The sequence below is a fragment of the Spea bombifrons genome, chromosome 10, assembly GCF_027358695.1.
Source record: "Spea bombifrons isolate aSpeBom1 chromosome 10, aSpeBom1.2.pri, whole genome shotgun sequence".
Taxonomy (NCBI): domain Eukaryota; kingdom Metazoa; phylum Chordata; class Amphibia; order Anura; family Pelobatidae; genus Spea; species Spea bombifrons.
The window spans coordinates 35,551,132-35,562,124 of NC_071096.1; the positions used below are offsets into that span (position 1 = coordinate 35,551,132).

The following is a 10,993-nucleotide window of genomic DNA, read 5'->3' on the forward strand; positions in this document are numbered from 1 at the left end:
TCCTTTCCCGGAGGTTATGTTAAGCAAGTTCTGACTCACGCTTACTTTAGTACTGCTTTGCAAGTAAGTAGAATGCAGGTGCTCATCGCTTCTCTCCTCTTTCCACCAAACTTGATTAATTCCTCTTGCTCAATCGTATGCAAGCTTCTTCCAATCCCCCATAACCTTTCTCACGGCATATTCTGACCCTATATCTTCCATCCTTTTATGTAAACATGGTATGGTCCAATCAGCGTGACCGTTTCATAGGCTGCCGCGGTGGAGAGACCACTTCTCAAACATTGCCACATAGTCACCTTTCGGTCGAATGCCTGATAAGTTAGAAATGCGCCGCTTCCTCTGTCACAGAAGGTTCGAAGAGGTAATGCGTTTGAGGAACTGTCTCGCTATCGGCAGGAACATCTTCAGGCTGCGTCTGAGGCAGTCATTAATTCTGTGAAAAGTGCAGGGCATGGTTTAAAATCCTTTACTTGCCAAGCTTGTGTTAATGCATTACATGATTAATATCTGAATCTGGAAGGCAGTACCAGGAACAATTTGCATTCCACTCTGTAGCTCAACAAAGAGGGAAAAGGGTGATTTCAGTCTCTTCTTCCTTGCAGATCTGACTATGTGACTGCCGTGCAGCTCAGAGGAAGCACCTCCGCTGTCAAAGAGCAGCTCCGAGCTACCAGGGGGTGAAGAGAGCAGCCACGGACGTGCGCAGATGAAGCACCCGAGACAAGGTAAGGTGGCTCCTTGCTGGGGGGGGGGAGCCTTCTGTCTGAAGTGTCTGCTTTAAGGCAACTCGGGGCATTTCCCGACGCAGACCACGCATGCCGCAGCTTGTATATTCCCAGACAGACAGAGCTACGGAAACTCACAGGGTTCCTACAGATGGTTTTATCTGCCTGCCTTCAAACCTACAGCTTATTGCATACTGTTTCGGGGCGGTCGGGTTGCCGTATTGTTACACAGACATATGTATTTGATTCTAATAATATTGTACATAAAATGATGTGCTTTTAAATGCATCCAGAAATAAGAATGTAACCAGTAGTTAGTGTATAGTATACATATCGATCAATTCCTATTACATACACTATAATTGGAACTAGACAGTTTTTTGCTGTTGATGGCATGACATTTAGGGCTGAAATGAGCCAGACTGAAATAATAGCAATAAAGCAATAATAAAAGCAATAAATAGCAGTGTTAACATTCTATTTGCAGCTAATTTTATGAAATGGCAAATAATTGTGCAGTGAAGTCTGCAGTAGCACCGGCGTGGGGGGGTTCGTCCGTATTTCATTCATATTGCGGTTCTTTATAAATGCCGTTGGCAGGAGCTCGCCCGCTGGCGCTCTCCTCACTCCACCTAAAGGGGATAAGATTTTCTCATGATAAGCAAAGTGAGTTTGGCAGCTTCTTCCAGGCCGCGCATAATCGTCTCGTGTCCAAATTATATCTTGAGTTTGGAGCAGAAAGGAGGCTAATCCGTTTACTCAGCTCTTCTGGAACAAAAAAAAAGGAACCTTAGGAAAGCGTAGATATTAATCGCTGTTCTTTCTTGAAGCGTCTACCCTTCTCTGTGGCATTTAGTGTCCCCTGATTATTCAGCAAGCAAGCTGTTAGCTCACGGATCCCCAGACCTGGCTCACACTGGATATTCGGAGATGATGCCAGCATCACTTAACGCTGCATTTAATACTTTGCATGCAACCAGGACAGTTCTTGTCAGAATTGTAAGACGTGTGTGGCACTTGAACAAGTTGGTGCGCTCACTCGTTTAATTGACCAACCATTCCAGATCCTTGGAGCTAAGAATGTGCGTCACAAACCTGTTGATGTGCATCTTGGTTCCAAAAGTCATTGACGACGAGTAGGCGAGAATCATTTTACCGAATCTTTGGCGTGGGGGCGAGTACTCCGTTTGCCCAGAAGTTTAATGGCCTTTGCCCAGTGAGTAAGCGCGACTTCTAAATAAAGGAAAAGCAAACCGGTTACAGGAAACCGAACCTCTGCGCGTTGCAACACGTTTCTCCGCAGGGCTTTCCAGTGCAGCGAGAGCTCAAAGAATGTGGTTTTGGGGTTTCGTAGGTTAGTGTGAAGTTCTTTAAATAGCCCTTTAATGTCTGTCTATAATACTCACATTATATCGTTCTCCTGCACAACATGTGTATACGGCACCCTGCCTGCGGGCAGAATGTCGGCTCTTATGTAATAATGTTAAAACACCATTGTTTCTTGTTGTAAAGTTGTTGACACATAACACATCACATGCACGACGCACTTACTACAACCGAGAGACGGCCGGCTGAAGAGCATTTGTATTTAGTTATTCCTCTCGTTATGCTCTCTTAGGATCCTAGGTTTGCAGTGACAGCTAAACTCTTGACTACGACGATGGAAGAGCAAACCGATCGGGGATTATACTGAGCAGACAGAATAAAAAAGATGGGTGTTAATCTGTCATGTCTGAAAGGTAAGGAAACGAACGTAAACTAACAAATTACAACGTCCGGCTGATCTGTCTTGCCGCAGGGTCCGACACCGAATGCCAAAAGTTGAGTGCGTTATTGTGGAGTTTGCAGTGACCTCAACGAGGGAGTGAGGTTTAGGGCTGCAACAACTAATCGATAAAATCGATAATAATCGATAATTAAATTCGTTGGCAACGAATTTCATTATCGATTAGTTGAATCGATTATTATCGATTATAAAATGAGGGTTTTTTCAGAGCAAACCCTCTGAAAAATCCCCCTCATTATATAATCCGTTTAGTCTGACTCACCGTCTCACAGCAGCAGCAGCAGCTCCTACTTACTCCCCCTCCCTGTAATCACTGTGACAACTGGCCCCGCCCCTTCCTTCTCCAGGCCAGAACCACATGGCTGTGACACTCATCTAACTGTAAGTATATGTACATATATAATGTGTATGTGTGTATATATATATATATATATATATATATATATATATATAATGTGTATGTGTGTGTGTGTGTATATATATATATATATATATATATATATATATATATGTGTATATATGTATGTAATATATATATATTTGGGCTACTGAAAGTTAGGGGAGGTGGAGGTTAATTTAGGGGCAGTTATGGTTAGTGGGGTGTTTAGGGTTAATTTAGGGGCAGTTATGGTTAATTGGGTGTTTAGGGTTAATTTAAGGGCAGTTATGTTAATAGGGTGTTTAGGGTTAATTTAGGAGCAGCTGTGGTTAATGGGGTGTTTGGGGTTAATTTGAGGCAGTTGTGGTTAATGGTGTGTTTAGGGTTAATTTAGGGGATGCTGTGGTTGATGGGGTCTTTAGGGTTAATTTAGGGGATGCTGTGGTTAAGGGTTAATTTAGGGGCAGTTATGGTTAATGGGGAGTTTAGGGTTAATTTAGGGGAATCTAAATCCTGGGGGCAGTGAAGTGACATATCTGGGGGTATAAGGCATATACAGTATATAAGGCATATGTGGGGAGGGCAGTGTGGCATGTCTGGGGAGGACGGAGTGGTGTATCAGGGTGTATAAGGCATATCTGGGGGTAGAGTGGCATATCTGGGGGTAGAGAAGTGGCATGTCTGGGAGGCAGGGTGGCATGTCTGGGGAGGATGGAGTGGGGTATCAGGGGATATAAGGCGTATCAGGCACAGTGGCAGATGTGGGAGGCAGCGTGGAGTGGCAGATGTGGGAGGCAGCGTGGCATATGTGGGAGGCATTGTGGAGTGGCAGATGTGGGAGGCAGCATGGCGTGGCATATGTGGGGAGGGCAGGGTGGCATGTCTGGGGAGGATGGAGTGGTGTTTCAGGGGGTATAAGGCGTATCAGGCACAGTGGCATGTGGGGGGTAGAGTGGCGTGGCAGATGTGGGAGGCAGCATGGCGTGGCATATGTGGGAGGCAGCGTGGAGTGGCATATGTGGGAGGCAGCGTGGAGTGGCAGATGTGGGAGGCAGCGTGGAGTGCTGTGGTAGGCAGCGTGGCATATGTGGGGGGGGGCAGCATGGCATGTCTGGGAGGCAGCGTAGCAAGCCTGGGCTCAGATGTGCATATATTGGGGGGCTGGTTGGGAAATAAAGACAAGAAATTTATTATCAAAGTTTTTTTATTCTGCTGTTTGTATTAAACATCATTTGTTAAGTAAATTATTTTAAATAAATGAAAAATTTACATTCATTTTTTTTATCCGATTAATCGATTAATCGAAAAAATAATCGGCCAACTAATCGATTATTAAAATAATCGTTAGTTGCAGCCCTAGTGAGGTTCTAGAGTAGAAGCTGGGACCGAAGCAAACCTTTTGATGTTTGTCTAATTGCTGTCATACGATGTATAACTTTACGTATTTTCTTGTTCTTCTACCTTTCAGGGCTGCAGGCTTGTTACAGAAGCCGGGAGGAGGTTCCCGCCGCGATTTCCAACCACCACCTGAATGTCCCTGATATTATTGTCACACCTCCGACTCCCACCGGGACGCTGATTGCCAGCGGCATGGGGCAGGAGTCTCAGAAGGACACAGATGATAAAATCTGTTGCTGATAACGCCTCTGGGGAACTGAAGACTTTTCATTAGATCCGCCAATCTTACCGTTAACACCAAAGAATGCAGAGCGCCGTTACTGCCTTACTCCGCGTTCACAGCCGTGCCGGTGCCTTCACCGGGACCACATGACCAAAAAAACTGATGTCTTGTGCATGAAAAGAAAAATAAATTACGCCGGACCACTGTGTGTATGACCCCTTACAGGTAGATACGGCATATTAAAATAATTCTATATGTGTATCCGTAACAGCACCAAAGCCCTTTCTGTTCAGCTAATTAACTGACCGCATACTGAAAGTTGGCAGCCTGCATTGGGGAGGATCACAGGTCTCGATAAGGTGCTGTTTTGTAAATTGCTTCCCTTGGGAGATATACGAGCGCACATCGCTCCAGCTGGCAGAGGAGACCCAAGCCGCCTGGTATTGCCAAGCAGGGGCAACATCAATCGCTCCATTCCCATGTCATATGGTGCAATATGTACAGAACCTGTTCCACGGTTGGGATTGCCTGAGGGCAGGGAATGTTCTTCAACTTTTATTTCTCTCCAGAGTGGGTGTGAATCACGTGTCTTATAAACTGACGTGTATGTATGGATCTACACATGGATTAACCGGGTTTAATGGTCGGCGATGCTCGGAAAACTCTAAAGCTGGATGTTGCCTTTCCCCGATCTGCACTTCTAACCAAGATTAATTTTCACAAGACTTGCATGGTGGTTCCTCTCTATTGTTATAGAAGCTGCTGAAACACTTACGATCTATAATGAAGTCTTAATAATAAATACAATAAACTTTAGATGGTTGACGAGGCTACATTTTATAACCAGCGTCGCCCCTTAATCCCTCTCGGAGATGAAGGTTATATAAAAGGCTAATTTATATGCATAAGTGCACATGGCTAACAAGACAGTGAAGAACACAGATGTTACGTGCTGTGGTTTTGTAACCCCTCTTGGGATCACACAGTGGAGGGGATATGGAAGGATGGCGGGGAGACTTGTGATTTATGTCATGGTTTAATCGCCCCTTCCAGTGCTGGCAATGTATCGTAATGTGTTACAAGACTTGGGGCTTCTTCATTGATTACTGTGGCTCTCTTGACCATGTCGGTGCAAGCTCAGCATAAAGCAATGTTCTTGCGTTATCATTTTATTCTGAGCGTTGTCCATTATTAATGAACGTTACACATTTAGATGATCTCAATTGCAAATTTACACAATTTAATAGCTGTGTTCGATGCGCGGTTTTTGGAGAGCGATAGCACGTAAGAAATGACTTCAAAAAAATCAACAGAAGAAAAACCGGAACAGAAGCAAAAAAAACATGACCAAACAGCTGGACATGTTTTCTTTAGATGAGAGCAGCAGATGGTAAAAGACACCCAAGATATTCCCCCATCTCTGTTTAATTCACAGAAAAGGTATTCGCATCGCACACCAAATTCTGCTGTTTTCTACCCAACCTCGGCCGCGTCTGTCTCAACAGTAGAATACAGCTGAGGAAATAGGCTTCAAAGTTTTATTACTTGGTATGTTAAAACTGCAGACTAACAACCAACTCGACATTTTAAACGGCCCCACGTACCAACAAAGGGCTGGAAATGACAAGTCAAGGCGGTAAAGGCTGCCACCGCTTCGGGTTGTTTTATTACAGCTGCTTTCCGCCCTATAAACTAGTAACTGTGCTTAGTAGTTAAGACACTGGGCACGCTGTGGGTATGATGGAGCTGGTATACAAGGAGGCTTCAGTCTGGCCCTACCGAGTTCCAGCAGCCACTGTTCGGTATCCGGGAATCTATTTAGTTGATCTGTCCCTATTTACCTCAGGACTCTGGGTTATACGTATGAGAGTTTAGTCACTCGCCCAGAAAATGTATTCATAAAAGTTTATTAGATGGTTTATATTAGGGACAGGCACAGCACACACACAGTGTTTGCTCTTTTATACTTGGATGTTAATTAACCGTCCCCTATGCGTTGTAGGGAAGGGCCCTCTCGCCATGGAGACATTTGCAGCTGCACCGTTTATACAACGTTGCCGGCTGTAAATAGAACGGTGCCCGGGGACGTGAATTTTATAACATGTCCGCAGACCCTGCAGCTGTGTGACGGTCGCCATGAATAAATCATACACGCGGGCCGGAGTGGGAGAGAGGCTTGGAACGCAAATAGCTCCGTCAGCCAATACGCACATACACTCAGCAACCGGCGCTAATTGGCCAGTCCCTGCAGCGCGGGAAACAGTGGGCGGGGTTTGCAGAAATGGACGCGTCTGAGGTAGAGTTTCTAGCGGAGAAGGAACTGGTTACAGTTATCCCCAACTTCAGCCTGGACAAGGTCTACCTGATAGGGGTAAGCGGAAACTACCGCCGTTCTCATACATGTTACCGGGCGCCCGCTTTCCTCAACGTGAGGGGCACCTCCTCTTCCTGTACAACCACAATAATAACGGAAAGTTTAGCTTCACTGACAGGTGCGTGCGGTAAGCGCCGTGCCAACGGAATAAAGTTCACCGTGTGACTGGAGTCGTTACTCTCAGCTCCCCGGTCCGCCGCCAGGCATTACGCATGTAACACCGTCCGTATTGCTGCTGACATGTTTTATTATTCCCGGAATGTCATGTAATACACCGGTACACGACAACCCTGCTTCCTAGGCTTCAAGGCCTCCCCAAGACCTCCTGCTGACCCCACAACATTAAAACCACATTCACTTACACTCACTCAATGTTTTCCTACATACGCAGACAGACATGTTCACACACTGATATACCCCCCCACATACATATGCCAACATACTAACACAAACAAACACAGCCACGTGACACGTGTTCGCACACTAAAATACCCAGAAACATGCTAACATACCCAGACAGACACACAGACATACCCCACAGACACACAGACATACCCAACAGACACACAGACATACCCGGACGCTCAGACATACCCAGACAGACACACACGTGTATCTAGAAGAAGTGATGCAGTTATGGAGTCAAAACATTTTTTCAAACTATTTGCATCCCTCGCCATAACCGTGCCTTTATATAATGCCGCGTCACAAACGCTTTACACCCCAGCATGCCTGACAGACGCCCCATTCAGCGACCCTTAATGCCGGCTGCTTGAGGTAGTTACCCACTAAACGCCCCTCTGCAGGGTGAGTGCGGCTACCCGGTGCTCCTGACCTCCGAGGCTTGGCTATCAAACCAGATCCTTTGAAGCATTCAGTTCTGGCCCACTAGAGGTATTATTAAATATTAAAATATACGTCATAGCCACCAAATTAATCGAATTTCCACGGGGAAGCCATTTATTGCCATATTTTAGTATTATTCTGCCACGTGTCGTCTGGTCTCACATGAAACAACCGTATTTGCATCTTGTCAATGTTCTCTTTTGTCACGGTTTAAAATTAAGTTCCTAAATCCTAACACATCATTCTTATTTCATTATCATTTACAGGGTGACTTGGGTCCATTTAATCCTGGTCTGCCTGTAGCTGTGCCCCTGTGGCTCGCCATTAACCTCAAGCAAAGGCAAAAGTGTCGTGTTGTCCCCCCAGAGTGGATGGATGTGGGTAAGGAAGAGAACATTGGGAACTTAATCACATATTCTTCCAACGCATATCCGTATGTGCTAGACCCGGCAGTGGTGTGTGTCAGTAGATGGGCAGCTGCCCCAATTTGCTTGGTTTCCTGCCAGCAGACAGCATTTCCAGGTCTAGTACCCATGGACATTGCTAGGAGGCATTATAGTTATTGTCATTTGCCATACATTTCTCTAAGACATATGACCCTTTTAAGAAAGGTTTACTATAAAAAAAAAAACTTCATCTCAACATTCGTTATCTTGGGTTTGCATTTTTGTTTTATCATAAAGTGAAATATATGTCTTTCCTTTTCCAGAAAAATTAGAGACAATTCGGGATGAAGAGCGCAGACAGGAAACATTTACCCCAATGCCCAGTCCGTACTACATGGAGGTGACCAAGTTGCTGTTAAATCAGTGAGTACAATGACTGCACAAGCTTTTTTACTGCATGTTCTTGCTGGTATGGGGTTTGCTGTCAGATATTATGATGTATAGAAGTATGTTTTATGCGAAGCAAATGTTTTGAACAAAAGGGGTATATATATATATATATATATATATATATATATATATATATATATATATATATATGAAACATCAGATCTAAGTCTGCAGAGATTACTGTTTGTGCTTTGCGCTGCCGATTTTACCATGGAACTGAATCAGCGGGACTGCCTCTTGCATTATGAAATGCACATGCCTGGTTTATATTGTTAACGCTACTTTACTTGTATGTCCTGCTTTAAGCTGTGCTTTTCTGTGGGTATTTGGTTACAGGTGTGTGAAATCTTTATATCCATAAACACACACACACACACACACACACACACAGTGTGGTCTTCTTGCTTTGCACAACTAAATCAGTGTTGCATGGTACATTGCATGTGGGTTCTTTTTCGACACTTTCAATGCTGTGTGTAGCCTTGTTGCTTGATGCGCCAAACACCTGTTTTCTCACCGCAGCGCCTCTGACAATATACCCAAAGCAGATGAGATTCGTACACTTGTCAAAGACACATGGGACACTCGGATAGCCAAGCTCCGGCTGTCTGCTGACAGCTTTGTGCGGGAGCAAGAGGCTCACGCTAAGGTATGACAAGGTGCATAGTGCTGGTCTGTGCCAGATGTACCAGATTTTAGTCTGGCAAAGAGGTTTGGTCGGTGTGTACTTGTTTCAGAAAAGAAAATGAATCACGTTAACACTTTGTGAAAGTAGACGGCTCGTTTACACTTGGTTAATTGTAAATATTAATTTTTAATTGCCATATTAATGAGCAAAAAGTTTAAAAAAACACACAAAGCGTCTCTGAATCTATTTTCAAATGTGATGCTGCATTTTTGGGTCTAAAGTCTTGCTCTGTAAACCGGCTGGTCCTCTCAGATATTGTGGCCAGCTTAGCGCACTCTTTAATAATACAGGCTCCGTCGTCCACCTGCTATTGAACTCCCTGGGGTTACAAGTCCTTTCTTTTCGTTTGCCAGCTGGATAACCTGACGCTAATGGAAATTAACACCATCGGAACTTTTTTTACCGAGTCCTTAAACCACATGTACAAACTGCGCACCAGCCTGCAGGCCCCGGAGGATGGCCAGTCCCAAGATTACTAACCCTCCTACAGTGTCCGGCAATTGCATAATTAAAAGGGGGGGGACTAATTAGTTGTCTGCTGAGACCACCGCATGATATCGGGCAGTTTGATGCCAAGGCCTCGTTTCCTGGCATGCCTAAATATCATCTCTGTGGATGGCTCTTGCATTGTATCTGCACTTTACATCTGTCGCTGAAATAGTGGCGAAACCAGCTGATCATCCATTTTCGTATCTTGTTGCTTGAAGTGATCATTTTTTACAGTGTCAAGTGAATGTTCTGATTATGTTGGTTCAATAAAGTGTCATCTAAATGCCTAAGCTGGTGCATACACTGTCGGCAATCTGTATTGGGTGAACGTGTCAAATGTGTGTCTAATGTTTTGTCTCCTTGTGTATATTGATGGTTCATTCAGCTTTGAATTTGCTTCTGCAACCTCCATTGAAAATGATTGCTTGACCAGAGCTGAGATTTAAGAAACTGATACCCCAGAATAATGTTACGTATTCTTTAATTGACATTAGGTGGCCAGACTACTATTAGCTAAGCAAAAGTAGAGGCGGGAAGAGTTTTTTCCAAAGCTGTTTTTTGTTTGTTTGTTTTTACGGAAAATTGAAAAAAATACGGAGTGTGGAGTATGTTCTTTTACAATGATAAATAATATGTTTATGACATGGCATTCAAACTATATTACATGAAGATGTTTGTGAAAGACTTCTAAGGCTTTATGTACAATCTCAAATCATTGCAAGTCCTCTTCACCTGAAGACAAGCAAATCCTGGAATACAATTCAAATTATCTGGTTTGAGCAGGGCCTTCCTCACCTGTTGTCTCTGTAAGTCAAATTGTTATGTTACATACTACTTGTTATGTCCTGTCCTCCCGTTGTACAGCGCTATGGAATTTGATGTCGCTATATAAAACGATAATAATAATACTGACAATGCAATTCTCAAAAAAGAGCAGTATGCGCTTCTGTCTCTAGGGGCACTGTGGGGAAAAAGTTTCCATTTAGTTTGGTTGTGGCTGGACTCCATCTACATTTTCTTCACAGGTAAGCGGTTATGTTTGTCTGGAAAATTCCTTTATGTTTAGAACCTTCATCTAAATGATTCCTGTTAACCCCTTAATGACAAAGTCTGTACATGTACGGGCTCAAAATGCATTGTTTTCAATGGGTTTAGGGACTGCCCATTAGGGGGTTAATGTTCTCCCCAATGTTTACCGTCTGAATCTGGCCAGTACGTTTTCTCTTCAGTAAAGTGGCGAGACCAACAT

General features: G+C 44.1%; 1 protein-coding gene and 1 long non-coding RNA gene across 3 annotated transcripts; both read left to right on the top strand.

The window, feature by feature from the left end:
* Window positions 1-301: 301 nt before the first annotated feature.
* On the top strand, window positions 302-4,784 carry LOC128466893 (uncharacterized). Of its 2 annotated transcripts, XR_008345648.1 has the most exons (4): window positions 302-361; window positions 603-725; window positions 2,352-2,464; window positions 4,359-4,784. It is a non-coding gene; the product is annotated as an uncharacterized LOC128466893 (long non-coding RNA). The 2 variants fall into 2 exon arrangements; XR_008345647.1 differs by lacking the exon at window positions 302-361 and having other exon boundaries at window positions 392-725.
* A 1,986-nt stretch (window positions 4,785-6,770) lies between these two features.
* GINS2 (GINS complex subunit 2) lies at window positions 6,771-10,081 on the top strand. The gene is made up of 5 exons (XM_053448305.1): window positions 6,771-6,882; window positions 7,998-8,112; window positions 8,441-8,540; window positions 9,090-9,216; window positions 9,609-10,081. The coding sequence occupies exons 1-5, from the start codon at window positions 6,793-6,795 to the stop codon at window positions 9,732-9,734; spliced, it is 558 nt and encodes a 185-aa protein (XP_053304280.1). The 5' UTR covers window positions 6,771-6,792; the 3' UTR covers window positions 9,735-10,081.
* The last annotated feature ends 912 nt before the right edge of the window (window positions 10,082-10,993 follow it).

Coding starts and splice junctions, on each gene's coding strand:
- GINS2 (XM_053448305.1), top strand. CDS start 6,793: ATGGACGCGTCTGAGGTAGAGTTTCTAGCGGAGAAGGAACTGGTTACA. Junction 8,113..8,440: donor CCCAGAGTGGATGGATGTGG/GTAAGGAAGAGA, acceptor TTCCTTTTCCAG/AAAAATTAGAGACAATTCGG. Junction 8,541..9,089: donor ACCAAGTTGCTGTTAAATCA/GTGAGTACAATG, acceptor TTCTCACCGCAG/CGCCTCTGACAATATACCCA.